At 44.1% G+C, this 25323-nt stretch overlaps 1 protein-coding gene across 1 annotated transcript in view; it reads right to left on the bottom strand.

Annotated features, from left to right (window-relative positions):
• Window positions 1-353: 353 nt before the first annotated feature.
• The window catches only part of CLCN1 (chloride voltage-gated channel 1), an 86110-nt gene continuing 61140 nt past the window's right edge, over window positions 354-25323 (bottom strand). The window contains exons 16-23 of the mRNA XM_044299371.1: window positions 17840-17973; window positions 16224-16423; window positions 12080-12152; window positions 9885-9964; window positions 8643-8678; window positions 7699-7803; window positions 6785-6871; window positions 354-3694 (exon numbers count right to left, since the gene is read on the bottom strand). Of these exons, the coding sequence (XP_044155306.1) occupies window positions 3401-3694; window positions 6785-6871; window positions 7699-7803; window positions 8643-8678; window positions 9885-9964; window positions 12080-12152; window positions 16224-16423; window positions 17840-17973 (1009 nt within the window). The 3' untranslated portion in view covers window positions 354-3400. The remainder of the gene's footprint in view (window positions 3695-6784; window positions 6872-7698; window positions 7804-8642; window positions 8679-9884; window positions 9965-12079; window positions 12153-16223; window positions 16424-17839; window positions 17974-25323) is intronic.

Here is a 25323-nt window from a genome sequence, read left to right as displayed (position 1 = left end):
TTTTGCGGTGCAGACGGATCATGGACCCATTCAATTGAATAGGTCTGCATCCATCTGCGGCAGCCACACGGATGGTGCCCGTGCATTGGGGACCGGAACGGACGGCACACATGAGCCCTGATACTGTAAGAAAATCAAGCAGGTGTTCTAACAATTTAGGTCTCCACTGCAACCCCTATATTCTACCGTCCCACGTCACAGTCATAGAGGTCCAGGATGCTGAGATATGAGGAGCTGTTTGGCGATGTCTTGACACTGATGAATAGGATGCCTCCATTTTTTACACACCCTAAAATAACGACACCAGATCAGTATTATAAAACAGTTTACTTCCCATTGATTATCAGGACTTCTACATGACCATCTCAAGGCCAGGAGACGTACATCATACAAGGCAGCATCAACGTCGGGTAGAAATGAGCATCGGAAGGTGATTAAACCAATAAATGTCAGGACTTATAAAGAGCCATAATATAATGTTTAGGGTCACATTTAAAGGGGCTTTGGTTTTAGACCCATTCCTATTTTTTCCATTTGAAATTGCCCATTTACCATTATGACATATCTAAAGAATGTCCACGCCCGAACATAAAGATTATTTGCAGATTAAGTTTTGAATGAATCTTTATAGAGGTCAGTTTTTTTCTGATACGGAGCTCCAAATCCTCTACATAGACATAGAATTAGACAATGAAATTCCAGCTACCTGCAGCCACCACTAGAGGGAGCTCAGGAGCTTACTGCATCCATTCTATACATTGCACTCATCGTGGGTTATCACTGGAGATGTCCAACCCTTTCCCCACCACCAGCAATAGTCCTAGATGACTGAGGGGTCCAGAACTTAGTGCTGTTTACTGGATTTCCAGGTAAACAGGGGTTAATAAAAGCCATAGAGATTTTGACTGGATTTTTTGGATCTCCCACTGGTTATTCTTGTAGAATTTGGGGTGAATCAACATTGAGCATTTTTTAAGTGTGTATATACAAGGTAGAAGTACAGGGTAGGTAATAAATGAGCCCCTCAGACATTAGCCCACCAGAAGAAGGGGTGCACTTAAGGCTCCTGCTGACCATTACAGTTGACATTTGGATTAGGGTCTAGCTGTAAGAGGACAATCGTTTTGCTGCCCTCTAGTGGTTCACCTTCTGAACTGCATGCTCGTGAAATGCGTTGGTCAAGGAAAAATAAATATTTCCACCCATCAGGTTATGGTTTCCTCTAAGAAATGCCCTTGTTTTAAGAAATCCCCCCCATAGACAGTACAATGGATAACGTATAATCATAGTCTCCTGTCTTGGTCATCATAAAGAACATACATTTTTATAAATCTACTGATTCATTTATCTCACAAAATCAACATCAAGTGCAAGATATATAAAAGCATTTGGCATCTTAGTAGAAAAATAAGACCATATAGACTTTAAGTCCATCCACGTGTAGTGACATCGCTCTGCAGGAGGGCTGCGTTCCTTGCAATCTCTTTAATACGTGCAGGTAATGTGAGGGTGGCTGCGGCATTATAGCACTATAAATATGGCTGCTACTGTATTAAACGTTAAGACTTGGCGTGTCCTTCTCTTTGACTCCGGGCAACGTCCAGAACATGAGCTCCTCCATAAGACTGAGGTTTCAAGAATGTAAATGGTGAGCAATGATGAGTGTATTCGATCCACAAGGTCCATCATACATGATCTATTTCTAAAAATTGGCCAAGAAAATTTTCTTACATTTCCAAAGGTATTAAGGTGGTACTACCAGAAAAGTGAGTTTATAGCCCAAACAAAAGTCAATAGCTCCACCAACCCCTCCTAGATGCCCTCTACACCCTATCCTCACCATATGTGGTCCATGAGAACAGTGGTCTTATGGCTCAGAAGTGGACTTCTGCCAGCCACTGAAGAGCAACCAGTAGACTTCTCGGTCTGCTTCACGCTATTAAAATCCCAGTATTATTCAGGCATTACATAGCACTGATATTTGAGCACTATATGGAGATTTTATTTTGCTGTATTACTAGGGGGGTGGGGGGTCCGCAGACCTGGCAAGGGGTGCAGTGGGTGCATTTGAACACAGACAATGGTACCTAAGGGAGCATGAAGACTTCTCAGACTTCAAAGTTGTGGGGGACTGGTAAAAAGTGGGCAACAACACTCCTCAGGGCCCCCATAACTTATAAACACTTGGGAGCAATAGAGGGAATCATGGTGGACAGCTACTTCAACCTTTATGTCACCCCCCCCAACTGAACGGGTCAGCAATAACTGACATCTAGCAGCATGTGATCACTTGAGGGACCTAAAACATAAATAGCTACAAAGTGGAAAAGTCTAATAGTTTGTGATTTCGTGCTGGGACTTCCTGCTATTCCTGCTAGGAGAGGGGAAGAGAGAGGTGCTCTCATGGCTGCTGCTGAAATACATAGGGCTAAGTTTCCTATACTAATTTTATTTTCTATTTAAAATTACATTAAAACTTTAATTTAAATGTTATTTAGTTTTTTTTATTTATTTATTTTTATTTGTTTGTAGTAGTGACAGAAACTAGTAATTATATGGCTCCAATGAATTATGGCAAAGCCAACATGGTCATTACAAATCATGCAGAGGAACAAACTTTTTGGCCACAATTCCAAATCTGTACCAGGGCCCCAACCTAACATGTAATAGTGGTGTGGATCAGAGAGAGAGACCTGGGGTAATGTATAAAATCAAATGCAGGGGGAAAGCAATGATGTTGCCATATGCAACCAAAAAAAACACATTTTTCTAAAGCTTTTTTTGAAATTTGGAGCACCATTAGTTACCATAGGTGACAGTATAGGTTTTTCACCCATTATAGGGTGGAAACTTTATATTTTTTGCCTCTACTCTACCATTACCTATCATCCAACATCCAACTGTAAACCTCAACCTCAAACACAGTGGTTCCTTCTAGAAGCTCTTATGAAGTCCATTCTCTGGATCACTGGAGACTGACGTTTACAGGCATCAGCTGGCTTTCTAACTGGAGAGGATGAGACTCGGATATCATATTGGTATCAGAGGGGTTCAGAGGATGCTGGTGGTTGTATTACTTGATGTTTAGGAGTTGGTTTCTTGTTGAGGAATGCAGAGCGTTGACATAACGAAGAAGGGTTGAGGTTAGTCTTTGATACATTTCTTGAAGAACCTTACAAGAAGATACAGGTTTCCTTGAGTGTCTTGAATGACAATGTTATAATAGTAGCAGTCAATCAAATGTACTTAATGTAAGTATGTAGACCAGGTGTTGGGACCACCGGGCTTACGAGAGAAGTCACCTCCATTCTAGGAGCCTTCAGAAAGTTCTTAACAGTAGATCCAACTTTGCCAGATGCTGGATAACCTGTCCTGGCCCCAGAGGCATTATGGATGAAGGTTACAAATCCTCCTCACTGTGCTCTGCAGACGTTTGGAAGTCCCTCAGGATCTGTGATACGTTCTCCGATCCTTGACCTGACAGGTCATCCAGCTCCGAGTCTGGTGTCACTTCCGGAGAAGCTAAAGTTATGGGTTCATCAGGCATCATGGAAGGGTCAGGAGATGGCGGAGCCTTAGGGATCGGTCTTTGGGATTCCTTTCGAGACAGTGAACGACTGGCGTCGCGGAAACTGGCAAAAGGCGGGCGCAGGCGGACACCGGACTGGGCGGTTCCTTCAATGGCCTTTTGAAGCTAATGGAAAGATAAGAGGATCTGAGGTGACTTTTGTGGACCATATCCATGTGACTCATGTCTATAGGGGGCAGCAGTCCTTTTAATGTTTCTAGAGCATCTACAGCAACTAGGAGACCCCAATTACTGCTCATAATTAGCGCCCCTTATGTCGACCATAATTAATAGCATCTTAGTCCGAGTATTAGGTAAAATCTGCAACTTTGCAGCCTACTTTGTGTATCAATTTGTCAAGAAGATCTCTGCTTCGTGTCAGTGAATAGGAACATTCTTGTAATACCTCTCACAGCTGATGGTTTGTTACACTTGTCTCATTTGTACACAATTCTCTGCAGGTTGAATAGTTACAAAGATAGCCAAGCGAGCGCATTCGGCTATTTTCATAAGTCCCATAGGGGTGAAATGAGAGCACACTGGGCAAGCGCGGGGACCTGTCCATTCCTCGCTCTGCTATTTCCGGAGGGCGGCTGCGCATGCGCGGCTGCTCTTTGTTCACTTCAGGGGTCTCGTTCTAGACATGGGACCCGCACCTATCTGATATTGGTGGCATATCCTAGCGATGATCCAGATGGGAATACTCCTTTAAGTAATGATTCTGGAGCCTCTTTTCTTATAACTCAGTATTGTACCATTCTTCTGTTATTCCTCCTAGAAAGTTACAAATAAATTTGGTGATGTCGGAAGGGTGTGCGCCTTCATAGTCTGATCCTGTCAGCTCTGATGGCACATTAACGGACTGTGTAGGAACACACTCCTGACCGTTACCACTCAATTTGGTCATACAATTCCAGGAGGAATAACAGAGGAATACCACAACACTGAGTTCTAACTAAAAATACTACAAAATCGTTATTTCATGAAGATAAAAACATTTCGGGAGAGTCGAAAGATCCTCTAAACTGCCTGGACTCCTGATAGATTTTACCTGCACTGATACATTGCAACAAATTATCAGGACAGGGAAGAGATTTGTGCAGCTGATGTGTTTAAATCACAGAACCCTCAGCTGTGACAACTGACAAGTATTAGCTCTTTCAGTCTGTTCAGTTTTTGGATGTACACAAGAAAGGTTCTGTTCACTGACAGCAAGCAGACATTATGAATACGCTGAAGAATTAAAAGGTATTTGAAAAAGGAGCAGAAATTTTCTGTATGCAAAAAATAGAAAACACCGGTAACACCACCCAACGCCAAGTGACCCTACTATTAATCTCAGACTACACCACGGCTTATACTCCAGTCACATACATAGCTGCATTCAAATGGCTGCAGATTTGGAAAGAGTTAGGCCCCTTTCACACGGACGTTGTGGGAAAATGTGCGGGTGCGTTGCGGTAACACGCGCAATTTTTCAACGCGAGTGCAAAACATTGTAATGCGTTTTGCACTCGCATGAGAAAAATCTGCATGTTTGGTACCCAAACCCGAACTTCTTCACAGAAGTTCGGGCTTGGGATCGGTGTTCTGTAGATTGTATTATTTCTCCTTATAACATGGTTATAAGGAAAAATAATAGCATTCTGAATACAGAATGCATAGTAAAACAGCGCTGGAGGGGTTAAAAAATAAATAAAATAAATAATTTAACTCACCTTAATCCACTTGATCGCGCAGCCGGCATCTCTTCTGTGCTGTGTGGAGGAACAGGACCTGTGGTGACATCACTCCGGTCATCACATGATCCATTACATGATCTTTTACCATGGTGATGGATCATGTGCTGACCGGAGTGATGTCACCACAGGTCCTGTTCCTCCACACAGCACAGAAGAGATGCCGGCTGCGCGATCAAGTGGATTAAGGTGAGTTAAATTTTTATTTTTATTTTTTTTAACCCCTCCAGCGCTATTGTACTATGCATTCTGTATTCAGAATGCTATTATTTTCCCTTATAACCATGTTATAAGGGAAAATAATAATGATCGGGTCTCCATACCGATCGTCTCCTAGCAACCGTGGTTATAAGGGAAAATAATAGCATTCTGAATACAGAATACATAGTAAAATGTCCATTGAGGGGTTAAAAACAATAAACTAATTTAACTCACCTCATCCACTTGGTCGCGTAGCCGATATCCTGTTCTTTCTTCTTTTTTCAGGACCTGGCAAAAGGACCTTTGATGACATCACTGCGCTCATCACATGTGATGGTTCATGTGATGAGCGCAGTGACGTCATCAAAAGGTCCTTTTCCTCCCAGGTCATCAAAGAAGAAGAAAGAAGAGAAGCCGGGCTGCGCGACCAAGTGGATGAGGTGAGTTTAATTGTTCATTTATGTTATAAGGGAAAATAATAATGATCGGGTCCCCATCCCGATCGTCTCCTAGCAACCGTGAGTGAAAATCGCACCGCATCCTCACTTGCTTGCGATTTTAACGCAGCCCTATTCACTTCTATGGGGCCTGCGTTGCGTGAAAAACGCACAGTATAGAGCTTGCTGAGATTTTCACGCAACGTACAAGTGATGCGTGAAAATCCCCGCTCATGTGCACAGCCCCATAGAAATGAATGGGTCCGGATTCAGTGCGGGTGCGATGCGTTCAACTCACGCATTGCACCCGCGTGGAAAACTGGCCCGTGTGAAAGGGGCCTAAATGTAGATGTACAGTAGACAGGGGTGCACCACCAATGAGGCCAGTCAGCACCAGGTAGAGGCAAGAGGGGGGCAGCGGAAGGGCCATCGGAAATGAGCGCTTTTATTGTGGTAAAGGGGTTAGGTTAATACATTGGCATGGAGGGAAGGTGGGGGGGAGCGTCGTTTCAGTTTTTGCCTCAGGCACCAGAACGGCTAGGTGCACCCCTGACAGTAGAATCCTGATATCTGCCGTGAGGTTCTGCAGCATATAATGGGATCTTAGGTGAGCTGATAGGGTGTATGTGCCGTCACAGTGCAGCCAGCAGAATTCTGAGTACAGCTCTGGGTGTGATTGGAGTATAAGTCATGATATAGCAGAAAATCAGCGCAAGATGAATAGATCTAAACTGTACAATGGACGCAGACGCTGGGTCCGGCAGTCAGGGTGTTTTCAGCAGAGGACATGTTTTTAGGGGGTCTCACTGTCACGGGTGCCCCTCTAATCTTTCTCTCACCTCTTTCAGAGCGATGACTCCCCTCAGCTTCCCCCCACTGGTGATATACGCCTGGCTAAGGCCGAGGAGAGAGAAGAGTGTGTGCGTCTGAAAGAAAGCAAGAACAGACGTACAACGTTTAACACAAAAAACATTCATAAATGTCTAAAAAAGAAAAACATAAAATGAATGAAAATGTAACACAGTCTCCATCTTATATAAATCCTTCTAAAATCCTGATATAATACTCGGGTAACAAATACTAGCCGGCATTGCAGTGAACATGAGGGTATACCCCTGCTCTGCCTGTGTGTCAGTCTTCACTGTAGTTCTGGAATTGCATTTACAATGCTGTTGAACTTTCCCACATAAGATAATGGAATTGAGGAAAAAGTGAATTGAAAGTTAGTATTTTGATACAAAAAACAAAACGTCCCGTCCTAAAATAAAGTATAAATTAAAGAGATACCATGACCCCTGATTTATTTTTTTCTTGCATTTTATTCATTAAATATTTGTATTTTACATTTAATTTTTGTGTTTCACAGTGAATGAAAAGAAAAAAACTATTGAGAAACCATCATCAAGCAGCTGTTGTCAGGTCTCATTTTCCTATTAGGGATCTGTTCTGATTGGTTAATTAACACTTTAATGACCCCGCAATCCAGATCATCTAACACTTCATACCCAATAGGGGTAGTAGTTAAGTATCTGTTAATCAGACCATTGGGATGTTCAAACGTCAAAGATGTGTTCCCATGTCTGTAAGGTAACTCATAGTCACAACCTAAATAAATAAAGCAATTTCTGCAGAAGACAGCCTGCTTGCTGATGGTTTCCAGGTAGCTGCACATGGTTTTACTCTACACACAGAAAACTGTAAAAATGGGTAATAAAAGTAAAAAAGGTGACATTTTATATCACTGCTGGCTTACCTTGTGAAGTGATGTCCTCTCCACAAGCTGAAATGGTGATGGGTCAATGAGACAGCTATCGAAGGAGGCCACCTTCCCCAGCTCTTGTTGCTCCCAGACTGCAATCTGCAAATGTGAGATATTTCATCATGTCATTCATGGCAGCATGGGCGTCAGGTCTGCTAGTGTGACATATAGCAACATTTTGGGTGATATTAGTGTCCTTCTTCAGGCAGATCATTAGAAATTGTGTCTGAAGAGGTGCTGTGTGATACATTGTGTCTTATCATGAAGTATCTAATTATAAATCCTACTTGGCTACTGAACTGGGGCCACCTGGTCTGATTGGAGGTCATGCTCGGTGGTCACAGTTGGGGTGGCTGTCACCAATTCAAGGGCCATTATTCAAGGGACAAAACATAATCACACACTAGGGCAATCACTTCCATAAAAACCCAGATTCTTGCCCCAGATATCTTCATCTAGAAGTTCTCATTCTTCAACCCTGGTCCTCTTCTCTCCTGACCCCTATCATTGCTCTCCTTCCTTTGGCCTTGTCTAAAGTCTACCATCCTTGGCTTAGTTTCATCCTCTTCATCATGTTACCTGGACCACTGGGCACTGCCTTCATCCAGAGGGGGTTTAATACCAACTAATAAAATAGTGTGCAAAACCTAGAGGTGATCTCATGATCATGCCGATCTCATTGCTTGATGTCTACTACTGATCCTAGTCCTAATCATGATCATCACACAAATTGCTGATGTTCTCCTGGTATGGATTTCTTCAGGGATAACTTTGTGTAGCTGTCCTGGGACTAGCTTAGCTTATGTTATTTAGGATTTAGGAGCAGTATTTAGGGTTTAGGACCAGTTGAGGTTCTGCACGATAGGCATGGGGGGGATTATATTCCAGAGCTTGAAGATCAACTGGAATAACTTGATATGACTTTACATGGCTCTTACCTCTTCTGGTGTCATTGTGTCTTCAAGATCAGATTCCTGCAGAAAGAAGAGAAGATGAAACTTTTGAGTCTTGCCCATATCTTCACATTACAGGTCTTGACCCCATAGCAGGTTTTAGGAACATTTGCATCTTCTGACTTGTCACATTGATATATTAAAGAGGTTATGCGGGAAGTTGATATCGATGGCCTATCCTCAAGATAGGTCATCAGTATCTAATTTGTGGAGGTCCGACTCCCTGTCCCTCCACTGATCAGCTGTTCGAAGAGGCCGTGGTGCTCTATGAGAGCTTAGACCTCTTCCTAGGTCAGTGGCATCACCATATGTCATCACATGGCCTAGCCACAGCTCAAGTAAATGGGATTTGAGCTGCAGTACCAAGCATTGGCACTCTACCATGTATGGCGCTGTGCTTCGTAAGCTGTGAAGAGACTACATCGCTTCTCAAAGCGCTGTGGCCTCTTCAAACAGCTGATTTGGACCTCTGCCAATCTGATATGACTTAGTCCTCTTGCACACGACCGCATGTATTTTGCGGTCCGCAAAAAATACAGATGACATCCGTGTGCATTCCGTATTTTGCGGAACGGAACAGCTGGACCCTAATAGAACAGTCCTATCCTTGTCCGTAATGCAGACAATAATAGGACATGTTCTATTTTGTTGTGTTTGTTTTTATTTGTATATTTTGAATGATAATTTTTTTTTAAAGGACTAAACACTGTAAGGGGTTAAATGGCCAGAATTGGATGTATCCCTCTTACAGGCAACAGTTGGCTCCCACTGTGTTTGAAGTGAGCTCAGCTCCTGAGCCCCCTCCATACAACCCCTACCCACCAGCAAGGTAAATGTATTTCATTGTGGATGAAGGGGGTAAGCTAGTACCCTTTGGCTCCAAAAAATAGAATAAAAAAATAGAATTTGGTAGGGAATATCCAAGTTGAGTTTGGACATTCTATACAACCACAAAACTTGTGCTGAAATCTTCGGGATGCTCATGGTCTGTCCAAAGGGATTCAGACGTAGGTAACCAAAACACTTTCACTTGACTCTGAGTCTGAGCTCGGGAGCATCACCAAAACCTCTCCTGAGATGACGCTATGAGCATCAATGTTTTTAGAAAGGGCATCAAAATGACCTAGAGGACATCCATGTGAAAAAGTAGAATTGAAAAATTCTTTGTATATGATGATGGTATCAGAGGCTATCTGCTGTTCCATCATTCCACCCAAAAACGCTGACCTCTGAGGGTTCTTCAGGTTTCTTCTCAGACCTGCAGAAGATTCCTGCTAGGGAGGAACGGAACCTCTTGCAGCAACTGTCTGAAAATTACAAATGTATCATAATTACTTACAAATCACTTACAACATTCCATCAAAAGGAAAAGAAGAGGATGAATGTATGCAAATTTAAAGGGGTTGTGTCATCTCAGACAATGGGGACATATTGCTAGGATATGCCTTCATTCTCTGATAGGTGCGGGTCCCACCTCTGGATCTGAGGGCACACCGTACATAAGAGGCTGCCCTCTATTCATTTCTATGGGGATTCCAAAAATAGTCAAGTGCTCCGCTGAGTTATTTTCGGCGGGCCAATAGGAAGGCTTGGTAGTGGCCGCACATCCCTCGTGTTAGACATCTTCTGGGACCCGCACCTATCAGACAATGGGGGCATATCCTAGTGGGAATACCCCTTTAAGGTTCAGGTGACTACACTGGGACTACTTTGGGGCAAAGCAGTATTTTTATTTTATTTTTACCAGGGTCACATGATCTAAAATGGTACTAAAGCTGGATTCCTTTAATCTAACATCAGATAATCCAGTCTACTGAATGGTCATGTATAAAAAGACAAAAGCTCAACAACAGCAAAAAAAAACTGTGCAAACTACGATAAAATTGCAGTCCTGGTGAGACGTCAATTGCTCCCTTCAGAAATAGGTCCCGAGTAACCTTGTGTCTATTGCAGAAATTCCAGCTGTGATGAAGATTTCTGTTACAAGGTTGTTTGAGACTTTCCTACAGAGAACAACTGAAACTTCATTTTGCCATGAAACCTTAAAGGGGTTATCCTATCTTAGACAATGTGGCATATCGCTAGGCAGCCGCCCGCCATTCATTTCTTTAGAGACGCCGAAAATTGCTATTTCCGTCGGCCCCATAGAAATGAATGGGAGCGGCGGCCACGCATGCGCGGTGCGCTCCCATTCACGTAAATGGGAGAGGCGGGGAGCTGCGCCTGGAAACCCTGGGTCCTCCAGCCACAACTCTCCCCGGCTCCGTTCTCCATCTCTGGGACCCGCACCTATCAGACAATGGGGGCATATCCTAGCGATATGCCCCCATTGCCTAAGATGGGAATACCCCTTTAGGCCCCTTTCACACGAGCGAGTTTTCCGCGCGGGTGCAATGCGCGATGCAAACTGAATCCGGACCAATTCATTTCGATTGGTCTATGGACATGAGCGTTTTTTTTTTCACACATCACTTGTGCTTTGCGTGAAAAATCGCAGCGTGTTCTATATTCTGCGTTTTTCACGCAACGCTGGCCCCATAAGAAGTGAATGGCGCTGCGTGAAAATCGCATCTCATCCGCAAGCAAGTGCGGATGCGATGCGTTTTTCACGGATGGTTGCTAAGAGATGTTGTTTATAAACCTTCAGCTTTTATCACGCGCGTGAAAAACGCATCAATGCGCATTTCACCTGCGCGATAAAAAATGAATATAATCGTAGGCAAAACTGAATGAACTTGCTTGCGAAATCGCGCATTTTTAACTGAACGCATCAGGACCTAATCCATATAGCTCGTCTGAAAGGGGCCTAAAGGGGTTATCCCATGGGGGCTGATGTAAAAAATGAAATCAGACATCATATAGTACATGGCAAGCGAGCATGTGCGACCACCTCAGTAAGGAGGACGGAGAAATAAGGAAAAGAACCAACAGCAGGTGGCGCTATACAGATATATTTTATTGAATAGCTCACTGGCTATTTCATTCTAGTTTATTTCTTTGCATGCAGTTTGGTACACTCTAGCGCTGTAGAGTGTAGAATCCATGAATTATATTACTTATGACTATTTTGAGAGATACACATTGATTACGTGATGAAATGGATAGAATGTTGCTCTCATCTTTCAGAAGAGCAATTTCTGGAAATGTTATTATAGGTTTTACTCTTTGTCCATAGACTGAATAAGCAGCTCTCTCTGCCTCTTCACAGCAGGAAATCCAAGCACAATCTCAATCAGTAATCAAGAGCTCAGTTACACGGGACCAATAACTGGTGGAAACAGACCCCCATAATGTCCCAGTCTATACCCTACTGAAGTGAATGGGATCGGCCATGATTCACTTTTTGCAAACCGTCCAAAGAGTGAACCAAGAGGAGGGACCCTGACAATCAAAAGGAGGAGACGGTAGAGATTGGGTGTTACCTGGCTCTGGTGGAGTTGTGGGCGTCTCCCCAGAATTATTTAGGGTGATGGGACCGTTGCATTCCTCGATCGGCTGTAAAGAATAAAAAGAAATGTGAATATTTTGTTCTCTCCCCACCAGTCGCCCCCTCCTGACTCTCATCTGGATTCTGATATTCATTCCCCCTATAACCAGATGCATTGAGAGAAGTGACGGAGATTTAAGGGTGCACGAGGATCAGATTTGGTTCCTGTGTCCTCATTCACGTCTCGCAGTTTATTAGTTCGCGCAGCCAGAGCTTCTAACAGTGTCCCTAATTACCTATGTGTCCTTCTCCTCTCCCAAGGGTTGTCCATCAATGCATGGTCAATGAGGTCTTCAGAGAGATGCCATGAATTAACGTACAAAGGGAATCCAACTCTGAGGCCTCTTTCACACCGGCGTTGCGGGAAAATGTGCGGGTGCGTTGCGGGAACACGTGCGATTCTTCCGCGCAAGTGCAAAACATTGTAATGTTTCACATGATCTTTTACCATGGTGATGGATCATGTGATGACTGTGACGTCACCAAAGGTCCTTGTTGCTACACAAAGCTAAGATGAAGACAGAAGGAGATGCCGGCTTCGCGATCAAGTGGACTAAGGTGAGTTAAATTATTTTATTATTTTTTTAACCCCTCTAGCGCTATTGTACTATGCATTCTGTAATAAGAATGCTATTATTTTCCTTTATAACCATGTTATAAGGGAAAATAATACAATCTACAGAACACCGATCCCAAGCCCGAACTTCTGTGAAGAAGTTCAGGTTTGGGTACCAAACATGCGCAATTTTTCACACGCGAGTGCAAAACACATTACAATGTTTTGCACTCGCGCGGAAAAATTGCGCGTGTTCCCGCAACGCACCTGCACATTTTCCCGCAACGCCCGTGTGAAAGAGGCCTTATACCTATTATGCCATATAGATGTTATTGAGGTGGGAGCCCAATTTAGGACCCTTCTATAAGCTAGAGCTGAGAGTCACTAACAAATAGTGGCCCTCACCCTGCTTGTCCATGTATTACATGGTCAGCCAAGCATTTGAATGCTCAGCATGCAATACTGCATCTCTCCTGTAGTGGCCACTGCAGTACATGGACATTGATGGCAGTCTGGCTATGTAGGAGCAGGAGCAGGCTGCCATAAAATATCTCAGGGCAGTTTAGTAAAGCACTGACAGCACGTTTTTACTGCATTTATGCCAAGAATGAATACTTATAAAGTTCCTGAAGGTTTCCATTCTCCAGGAGACACTTCATTTCTTGCCAATCAGAGCAAAGTGAACTTTACATTAATCGGCTGAGAACATAAAAGCCCATTGGGGGAGATTTATCAAAACTGGTGTAAAGTAGAACTGGCTTAGTTGCCCATAGCAACCAATCAGATTCCTTTTTCACAGCTCCTTTGGACAAAGACATGTAGAATCTGGTTGCTATTGGCAACTAAGCCAGTTCTACTGTACTAGTGATAAGCGGCATAGGCAATATTCAAATTTGCGTTATTTCTCAAATTTTTGGCCGAATATTCGCCATAAATTCACAGATTGGAGAATTCATGATCTCCAGTCATTGTTTACTTGATTGCGAAAATTGGCAATGTAATATATTTGCGATAAATTCACGATTAGAATATTCAACACTATTCACGAATATGAATATATAGCACTATATTCTAAATATTCGCGAATTCTCGAAGTGGCGATATTCGCGATTAAAATTCACGATTCGAATATTCGCGCTCAACACTATACTTTACACCATTTACAGCAGTTTTGATAAATCTCCCCCATAGACCTTTCACAAGCCTGAGGCCTCATGCACACGACCGTTGTTGTGTTCCGTTCCGCAAAATGGGGTTCCGTTGTTCCGTTATCCGTTTCCGTTTTTGTTTCCGTGTCTCTTCCTTTGTTTTTGGAGGCCCACCAGAAGGAAAGTTAAAAAAAATCTAAGACAGGTTTGCCATGCAAATAATAGGAAAAAAACTGATGTGGACGCGCGGACGTAGATGACAATCTTGTGTGCCTCTGTGTTTTTTAGCGGTCCCATTGACTTGAATGAGTCTGCGAACCGTTTTCCTTCGAAATAATAGGACAGGTTATATTTTTTTGACGGACTGGAACCACGGATCACGGACGCGGATGACAAACGGTGCATTAGCCGAGTTTTCAACGGACCCATTGAAAGTCAATGGGTCCGCAGAAAATCACAAAAAACGGAACAACGGACACGGAATAAAACAACGGTCGTGTGCATGAGGCCTTAAGTTTCTTTTTTCTTTTTATGGATTTGATGACTTCACATCAAATTCCCAAAAAATCCCAAAACCCTGGTTTGTATTGGGGTTGTCAGATTCCTAAACCATCTTCGTGTATTGTCAGCCCCCAATGAGTGAGCAACTGTTTCTTTTTTTTTTCATCACATTCCCAGGTCCATAACTTTTTTAATATTTTTTTTCTCATCGACATAGCCATATGAAGATCTTTTTGTGTGTATACATATGTAACCTTTATAATTTTTTTATAGGAGGAAAGGAGGAAAATATTTTTTGGGGTTTCCTTTTATGTGATTGCTGTACAGCATGAATAATACAGGCATCCTATTGGTCAGTCAGATTACGATGATACCAAATTCATATATATATATATTTTTTTTTGCAAAATAAAATACACTTTTAAAAAATTATATATATTATTTATCTGTCCTCGCATATCAAAACCCAATACTTTTTAAATCTTTCTGTAATCGGAGCTGTGTCAGGGCTTATTTTTGGAACTGATGTTTTCCTTGATGCCATAGGAGCCATAGAACCTACAACTTTTTAAATACATTTTTATTCAGTTTGCAAGATGACCCAAAAACAGAAATTCAGTATTTTAATTTTTTTTGTGGCATTCACCGTGTGGAATACGTAATGCCAGAATTTCATCATTCAGGATTTTATCGATGCAGTGATACCAATTATATGTGGGGGGTTTTCCCGCAATGTAGAATCTTATAAGGTAAAACGCATTAGGCACCTTTCACGCGAGCGAGTATTCCGCGCGGGTGCGATGCGTGACAGTCATTTCAATGGGTCTGTGTACAGTACATGAGCGTTGTTTTTTACACATCGGTTCTGCGTTGTGTGAAAAACGCAGCATGTTCTATAGGCCTCATGCACACGAACGTTGTTTTGGTCCACATCCGAGCCGCAGTTTTTGCGGCTTGGATGTGGACCCATTCACTTCAATGGGGCCGCAAAAGATGCGGACAGCATCCGTTGCTCTATTCCGTGGTCAGCAAAAAAAAAAAATAACCGGTCCTATTCTTGTCCGTTTTGCGGCCAAAAATAGGCAGTTATATTAAAGGCTGTCAGTGCCGTTCCGCAAATTGCGGAACGCATGCGGACGCCATCCGTGTTTTGCAGACTGCAAAACACACAACGGTCGTGTGCATGAGGCCATATTCTGTGTTTTTCACAAAGCCCTGGCCCCAAGTGCGGATGCGATGCGTTTTTCACTGATGGTTGCTAGGAGATATTGTTTGTAAACCCGTTTTTTATCACGCGCGTGAAAAACGCATCAAAACGCATTGCACCTGCGAAGAAAAAAAATTTAACAACTGAACGCAATCGCAGACAAAACTGACTGAACTTGCTTGCAAACAGGTGCGAGTTTCACTGAACGCACCCTGAACACATCCGGAACCAATCCGTCACGCTCGTGTGAAAGGGGCCTTAGGCTTTATAGAATTTTTAAAATTTTTATTTTTTAGTCCTACTATGGCCCATGACCATTTGACCATTTGATCTCTGCTATAATACAACACAATATTGCTGTACTGCTGTGCATTATGCCTGTCAGACCCATAGATCTGGGTGCCTTCATTTTGTCATTAACATCCACCCGCAATTGCACGGTAGGGGTGCCCATGGGGTGACAGAGGGATCTCCTCCCACTGTAAACCAGCTAGATGCAGCAGTCGATATTGACAGTGGCATCTAAGGGGGTTAAACGGCCGGGATCAGGAGCTCCGCTGTCAGGAGGCAGTCAAGCGCCAGCTCCATCCATTGGCCGATCGTCTACTTTTTATCTATTTCGCAATTCACTTTGATACAATGTTTCTCTTTCTCTCTCCTTTCTCACCTCTTTCTTCTCCTCCTCCTCTACTCCCGCCTCTTCGTCATCTACGTATCGGAAGGAGTCCCGTTTGCCCCCCGGACCGGTTATCCTCTGCCCTTTATAGGGGGGTGAAGCCATACGGAGTCTTCTCTCCTTACATAGGACTCTGTCCAATAAAGCCACAATCTCGGATCTCTCAATTGACCCCAGAAGAACCATACATTCTGCAAGATGGGGAGATGTGCAGATAGGACTTAGTGCCCTGTGTGGCACCTTATATTGACATCCTGTCTAATTATAAGCACCACAACACTGCTATACAGCGCTTAGTAGCAGCGCCACACATTGTCTAGGTAAATGCCGCCATACGGTGCTGAAATAATACCAACACACAGCAATATACTATTAAGTATAAGGCCAGCGAGTCCCTCACTTATTGGATATTTTGTCACATCAAATGTGTTACATTAGCTATATGGAAACCATCAACATGCTGCTGTTGACTGATCCTAATCATAATTATGTGTTTCGGTTTAGAACTTTAAGTTTATAATGATAAGCTGCTGTATGACTAAACAGCACACTAACCTGTTATTAACCCCCTGCAGCCCGGCTCATTAGCACATGAATATTCAATGCACAGATTAAATATTAGATAACATATTATTCTGACTGTCTGGAAATTTCTTAGCAATGATCGTCAAGTATTTATGTGATTGTGAGCTGAAATGTCCAGGTACAATTAAAATTAAAATAAAGATCCGTCAGCAACAGATAACCTGCCTGCTGATGGTTTCCTTGCAGTAACACTTTATTTTTGCACTGCAATAAAAGTAAAAAGAGACTTAAATATTATCCAATCTCTTTTCCTTTTGCTGGCAATGGCCTTTCTGCCCCGAGCACAAGAGCTGCATCCAAGACCAGACACCAAATGCTACCATTTAGAGAACGGATATTTGGCACCAGGCTCACCTTCTGTGGACTTAAATTAAAGACTATGTATACCTTTGGGGGCAATTTTGTTGCATTGTACTCATTATGAGCTAAAAATATTTTTTTTAATTGGTCTTTATTAAAAATATGGAGCCCTTTTCTCTGTACAGAGCTGAGATGCTCTACTAGCAGGATCTGAATTTTCTCTCTGCTCCATCAGACAGAGACCTGACGGCTCCTTATCTCTGCTCTCAGACCTTATAAACATCAAAGCTCAATCCTTATCTTACTGATGAGAATGTGGCTTAAATAAGGGTTTATGACTTCTTAGTAGTTTAGAGATAAGGGTTATTAGACGACCGGCACAAAGTGAAAGTAGGGTGCACACAGCTAGAAAAACAGTTAACCCTTTGTGACAGAAAGGCTCAATATTTTTTTTTTTAAATAAAGACCAATTGAAAAAAATGATTCATAAAAAATGCCCCCAAAAGTGTACATAGCCTTTAAGGTCCCAGCAGCTATTGGGGGTTCTTTAGTCATGGGTGTAACTGGAGCTTTAGCAATCATGGCCACTGTTACAGTGACAGGAGGCCAAGGGGCCACAATTGTATTGTAATATAGTTTCTTTGTCCCACAAGAACATGAATTAGAATTTACATTTTTTAAACCATCAACTCCAGAAAATCCATGAAATTAAGTTGTCTTACCGCTTGACTCCACTAGGGGCAGTGTTTTGTGAGAGCAGGTCTTCAGGACGTTAAGAAGGTCATTGTAGGTGCAGAGGGAAGACACATAGCGAACTTCTCTCACCATAATATCCTCCACAAAAATGTTGTATTTACTGTTGCAAACAAAAACATGAAAATATTTATAATATATTTGAAGCTTGATGTTATAATGAGAATAAAAATAAAAAATATACAAAAACAAAAAATTACTTCATAAATCCAGTTTCTAATCATCTCAAAGCTGCATCATTATTCTCTTGTGTTTCTCCTGACTCTTGGCTTATCTCACCGCATAGCTTCATCTAGCAAGTAAGCCTAAGTAAACTGCTACCGTCCCTTTAAGATTATTTTCCATAAAAAACTAAAGGGAATCTGACAGCAATTCTGGCTAGTGTTGAGCAAACCTGAACTGTAAAGTTCGGGTACCGGGAACCGAACTTTGCCGGAAAAGTTTGGGTTCGAGTTCGGTGTTCGTGCATTTAATAAAGGTTGTTAAAAGGCTGCAGGGCAGCCAATCACAAAGCTTTTAAGCTGTGGGCACTTAGAAGCCATCACCGCCATACCTAGCAATGGCATGGCTGTGATTGGCCGGTGCATAATGTGACCCAAGCTGGATCACGTGTAGCACCGCCCATCAGCTCTGAGTAGTGCCGGGACAGGAAGCAGCTGAAGTGAGGGAGAGTGTTAGGAATCTCATCTGGCTATTTATTCTGTGGGTGACCTATAGTGATTTTTTGTGTGTGCAATACACCAGCTTTGTACCCCTGACACAGAAATATAATAGTTAAACCGTCTGTTAGTTCGGTGGGTGACATATACCCATTTTTGGTGTGAAATACACCTGCACTGCATACGTGACAGAGAAATTCATATAGTTAACCCGTCTGTTTGGTGGGTGACCTCAAAGAACGAGGAGAGCATCAAATAAGGGACATGGCCCCGGCCGTGGAGCTCCTGTTGCAGGGAGAGGACGCGGTCAATCTGTGCCAGCTACACACCCAAATGAAACACCTTCCTCAGATGCGAGTAGGCAACAGAACGTTCAGTGTTATTTTGTAGGCCCAAATACCGGTGTACGAATGGTGAGGCCAGAACAAGTACAGGCGATAGTAGATTGGGTTGCTGACAGTGCCTCCAGTTCCTTTACATTGTCTCCCACCCAGTCTCCTGCTGAAAGACCACAGTTGGCACCTGCAGCCGATGTCCATCAGTCTTTCACCTCACCCCCTTGCAAATCAGCCAAGCAGTCTGAGCCCCAAGTCATGCAGCAGTCTCTTCTGCTTTTTGATGACTCTGTTAGCAGGGTTTCCCAGGGCCATCCACCTAGCCCTGCCCCAACCACTTATCTTTCAGGATGTGGACATGGGAGGACCATCGCAGCACGTCTCGGATGATGACGAAACACAGGTCCCAACTGCTGCGGCTTTCTGCAGTGTGCAGACCGACAAGGAGGGCAGGGGTTAAGACTGGGTGGAAGACGATGAGGTCCTAGACCCCTCATGGAATCAAGGTCATGCGAGTGACCTGTGTAGTTCGGAGGAAGAGGCGGTGGTCACACAGCGCCAGCCACACAGCAAAAGAGGGAGCAGGGTGCAAAAGCAGAGCGCCGTCCCCTAGACAGTACGCCTGCTACTGCCCACCGCACCCAGGGACTGAGCACACCAACGCCAGCTCCAAGGAGTTCCCTGGCGTGGCAGTTCTTCAGACAATGTGCTGACGACAAGACACGAGTGGTTTGCACGCTGTGCCATCAGAGCCTGAAGCGAGGCATAAAGGTTCTCTACCTGAGCACAACCTGCATGACCAGGCATCTAAGTGCAAGGCACGAGCTGCAGTGGAGTAGACAACTCAAAAACCAAGAAAGGTCTCTGGCTCCTCCTGCTTCCTCTTCTGCTGCAGTCTTGGCCTCTTCCTCCCCCTCTGGAGTGACAGTGCCACCTGCCCCCCTCAAACAGAGGATGTGGCAGCAACACCAACACCTGGGTCACCAAGCATCTCCACAATGTCCCATGGAAGTGTCCATCCCCCAAACACTGGAGAGAAAGAGGAAGTACCCCCCTACCCACCATCGATCCCTGGAATTTCAAAATTCCTGGCCTTTGAAATGCTGTCATTCCGTCTGGTGTAGACAGATAGTTTTAAAGGCCTTATGGCGGTGGCTGTCCCACAGTACATCGTGCACAGCCGCCACTACTTCTCAAGGCGAGCCATCCCTTCCCTGCACAACCAAGAAGGGGGCAAAATCAGGTGTGCACTGTGCAACGCCATCTGTGGGAAGGTGCACCTCACTACAGATACGTGGACCAGTAAGCATGGTCAGGGACCTTATATCTCCATAACAGCACACTGGGTAAATGCAGTGGCGGCTGGGCCTGAGGCGGATAGCAGTTTGGTGCATGTCCTTCCACCACTGAGGATTGCAGGGTGCTTCAGTTTGCCTCCTGTTGCTTCCTCATCCTCCACCAGCTCCTCATCTGGTCAGTGTAACACCTTCACCACTAACTTCAGCACAGCCAGGGGTAAACGACAGCAGGCAGTTTTGAAACTCATCTGTTTGGGGGAAAAACCCCACACCGCGCAGGAGATGTGGACGGGCCTTAAACAACAGACCGATGAGTGTTTGGTGCCAGTCAGCCTCAAACCCGGCCTAGTGTTGTGTGATAATGGGCGAAATCTCGTAGTAGCTCTGGGACTAGCCGGTTTGACGCACATCCCTTGCCTGGCGCATGTGCTGAATTGGTGGTGCAGAGGTTCCTGAAAAATTACCCTGATATGTCAAAGCTGCTGCATAAAGTGCGGGCCGTCTGTGCGCGCTTTTGGAGTTCTCACCCTGCTGCTGCTCGCCTGTCTGCGCTGCAGCGTAACTTCTGCCTTCGCGCTCACCGCCTCATATGCAACCTGCCCACAAGGTGGAACCTCCACCTTGCACATGCTGGAGAGTCTGTGTCACCTCGCCACAACAACCAGCACCACCAGCTGATATGGAACGTGTTAGCAGGAGGCAGCATTTGAACAACATGGTGGAACAGTACCTGTGCACACGACTACATGTACTGACTGATGGTTCTGCCCCATTCAACGTCTGGATCTCCAAATTGTCCACATGGCCAGAGCTTGCCCTGTATGCCTTGGAGGTGCTGGCCTGCCCTGCAGCCAGTGTACTCTCTGAACGTGTGTTTAGCACGGCAGGAGGCGTCATCAAAGACAAGCGCAGCCGCCTGTCCACAGCCAACGTGGACAAGCTCATGTTCATTAAAATGAACCAGGCTTGGATCCCTCGGGACTTGTCTGTACCTTGTGCAGAATAGACATGTATACCGGCCGCACCCAGCCACTGTTATACTGCAGCGCACTTTCTCTTTGCATTCTCTTTTCTATTTCCCAATGTTTTGGGGTCTTCCCAAATTTATAAATAAAAAAATAAAGGAAATATTTTTTTTTTAAATTAACAAAAACAGTGTGGGCTACCTCCTCCTCCTCCTCCACCGCCTCCTACTCCCCTTGGACTTATGCCTGTCACGGCCACAGTTATGGTCGTGACTCCTTGGGAGCCGCATACAGTTGCCCGCGGTTGTGGTTATTGTGTCAACCGCAGCTGAGGCATAATGTAGTTGGCCTCAGTGCGGTTGCCGCGGACAACAGCTTTGTGTGCGGTTCCCGGGGAGTTGTGTGCGTGTGTGGATGCACTTTGTTTGTATGTCTGGTGTGCACTTGTTGTTGATTGGTGCGCACGGACATCTTCCTTTCACTGTGGCTGCCCGTGGCAGCGTCTGGTATGTTGTACATGTGGTGGCAGTGTCCCGGCCTTCGGGCTGTCTTTCTGGACGGCTGCCACCCATGTCGTTGCCAGCGGCAACAGCCACAGTGTGATCTGTTGGACACTTCCCCTGTCTGTGACTTTCCCTTCTGTGGTGCTGGAAGGGTTAACTCCCTTCCCAGCGTGTGAGTGATGTCACTGGGTGTGTCTGACTGTGGGGTGTGGCTTCTTGGCCTATAAAGCCTGAGTGTTTTGCATGGTTCAGTAGGTTGCTTCAGCCCTGCTAGCTGGAGCAGCCTCCTGTGTATTTGACCTGCCTGTGAGAGCCACCCCTGTGGTCAAAAAATTATAGTTCTTGTTGATGTCTTTATGTTGGTGAGGTTGTGTGTTGTTCTGTTGGGAGCTTTCTATGTTTTGGTGCAGCTAATGGTTTTGGATTCCTGTCTCTTGAGGGATCCAGTCAGCAAGGCTATGGCAGGTTGGTGGAACTACTTAGTTCGCCTGCCATTTCCATTAGTCTGTTAGTGTTCCCCTTTTCCCAACAGCTTGGCCATTAAAACTCCTGCTCCTCCGTGCCAAGGAGGAGTAGGTCGTCTTACCCAGCTCCTAGCGCAGGGATCTGCGGAGGGTAAGATAGGGCTCCGAGGTTCCTGCGCATGGGTCCTCCTACCTTAAAGGTCGGCCCATGCTGGTTAGGAGTTAGGGTCAGGGTAGGGATGCGTTGAGGAGGTGACCTGCTCCCTATCCTGTGCTCATGGCCGAGTAGCCACTACAACACCTGGCATCGCACGGCTGAGGGTTTCCCCCATCCTCAGCCGTGACAATGCCTCCTGGTTCAAGATATATATTATTTTCTATTCTATGTTATTTTAACTCATTTCCCTAGCCACATTTGTTTTCAGGGCAACTCTCCTGCTCTTACCCCCATTTTGCTTCCTTTTGCAGCCCTCTAGTCCTTTTACAGCCATTTTAGTGCACCAAAGTTCAGGTCTCCATTGACTTCAATGGGGTTCGAGTTCGGGTCAAGTTTGGGTCCCGAACCCAAACTTGGACCTGAAGTTCGACCGAACCTGAACATTCACGGGCCCACTTATTCGTAGTTCTGACCATGCTAAACTGCTGACAGCATTAATATTAAAGGGAGTCTGTCAGCAGTTTTGCCATTTTTACCATGCTTAACTGCTGACAGCACGAGGCAGGTTAGGCGTAGGTTACGTACAAACATGACCTTTGTGGAAATTTTATCAGGAGTCGTGTGAATATGAAATTTTATTCTGCTAGGTTTTGCTCTTGCAAGTTCCCAGGAGGCGGAGCTTCCCTGTGAAGTGCTCTTTGCACTAAGCCGATTCACAGACCCTCCCCTCTGCTCTGAGTGACAGCTGCAGAGGTATCCTGGTTGGATGCTACAGCTGTCACTCAGAGCAGAGGGGAGGGGCTGTGGAGCAGCTCAGTGCAGGGAGCACTCCACAGTGAAACTTGCAAGAGCAAAACATAGCAGAATAAAATTTCATATTTACACGACTCCTGATAATAAAATTTCCACAAAGATCATGTTTGTACGTAACCTACTCAGCACCTAACCTTTGCGGGAGCAGAACCTGGCAAAATAAAACAACCTATTCTCACTACTCCTGATAATAAACGCTCCACAAAATATATATTTGTCTTGCTCTCCCCAGACCCTTTCTATTGCTATCAGCAGTTTAGCACGGTCAAAAGCTGCTGACAGATTCCCTTTAATAAAAGTTATTTTGAAAAAACTACTGTCTTTTTATGTTTTTTGCAAGTCGACAAACCCAACAGCATTGCCTCACATGATCGCATATCTGGCAGAAGATCCTGTGAGTATTTATAGACACAGATAAAATAAATCCTACAAGCAGGCACGGAAGCCCCTGGGAATCGTCTAATTATTGGACGCGGGCCCCTCTGAGACGCAGCTGCAGAGTAACTACTTTCTAGAAAATCAGACAAGGCAGATGTTATACAAACTGTATGGAGGCTTTACACATCGGAAGGATGACCTTGCTGTGTGGTGCAAGGACACCGGGGACTGCTATGGGGTACCTTGCTTGTTGGGGTGCTAGCAATGATTTGTGGGATTCTGACACTTAAGGAGCCCCTATGCCCATTATATGTTATGGGGTCCATGTCACTTTTATGGGCTGCCTTGTTGTCACTGATATGAGGGCAGTATAGCCTTGCTGCTGTCACTACTATAGGAGCACTAGGACCAGAGATGGATTACAGAATAAAGGGGCAATTGTCCTAGGGCCTCCGCACCCACATGGTCTAAACCCAAATCATACATCTGCTGTGAGACTACAGTATTTAGTAGCTGCGTACTTTATTTGCCACTGTTTGGTGCCGTTATGTGTTCACCATATGGCACTGTTATATATACTGCCACTATATGGCTATATTATGTGGACATTATTTGGCACTGTATGGTTTCAGGCAATATATGGTAATATTATCTATACTGGCACTATAGGGCAGTATTATATGGATACTATTGGCGCTGTATGGTTTCAGGCAATAATGGTACTGTTATTTATACTGGTACTATAGGGCACTATTATATGAATATTATTTGGCACTGAATGGTTTCAGGGAATAATGGTATCGTTATGTTTACTGGCACTACAGGGAAGTATTATATGGGCATTAACTTATTATACTGTTATTTATACTGGCACTATAGGGCATTATTACATGGACATTATTATTTGGCACCGTATGGTTTCAGGCAATATCTGGTAATGGTATCTATACTGGTACTATAGGGCAGTATTATATGGATATTATTGGCGCTGTATGGCTTCAGGCAGTAATGGTACTGTTATTTACACTGGCACTATAGGGTAGTATTATGTGGGTATTAACTCGCACTATATGGTTTCAGGCAATACGATACTGTTATTTATACTGGCACTATAGGGCAATATTATGTGGTCATTATTTGGCACTGTAGGATTTCATGCAATATATGGTACTGTTATTGGGCAGTATTTTTCCTTCCCAGCCTTGCCAATGACTGTTCTGCAAACAACATATTGGGAAGATTTACGAACCACCAGAATTCTGTCTTAATTTGCACCCAAAAAAAAAGCGTCTTTCGCCAGATTTATTATGTTCTTTAGGCTGGTTTCACACATAGCTTACAGCTTTTTTCCTGCATTTTACAGAACGCCAGCAAGTTCTGATGCCTTTTTAGGGGAAAAAAACACTGTCTGTCTAGACATTAGCTATGTGTCTATGAGGATGATGAAACGCAGTGCAAATATGTGCTTGACTTGGGTTGCAGGCTGTTTTTATGTCATTTTTTGGGCTTATTTTTGGAATTTTTATGCCACAAACATCCATTATTTTTTTGCCCTGCTTGAAAAACCCACAAAATGCACATGTATTAGAGCGCACTATATGTAAAAAAAAGCGACAAAAAATATCATAAACGGCTTAGTAATAATTAGCTTAAATGCACCAAATTGCATAGAAACCGCGCAAAAATTTTTGCGAAAAATATTGCTCTAAGATGCACCAACCACGAAGACATATAAGGAAGGTAAATGCGTCTAACATAAATCTATCAGCCGATCGGTTTCACGCTGTGCAAATTTAAGGCAGTAATAACTTATTTACCCATCGTGTTCATAATTTCATAATTTGTTCCCCAGCAGCAGTTAACAGGGGCCCCAAATTAGTT

This window comes from Bufo gargarizans, chromosome 6, assembly GCF_014858855.1.
Source record: "Bufo gargarizans isolate SCDJY-AF-19 chromosome 6, ASM1485885v1, whole genome shotgun sequence".
NCBI classification, from domain to species: domain Eukaryota; kingdom Metazoa; phylum Chordata; class Amphibia; order Anura; family Bufonidae; genus Bufo; species Bufo gargarizans.
This window is presented reverse-complemented; position numbering and strand designations above follow the sequence as displayed.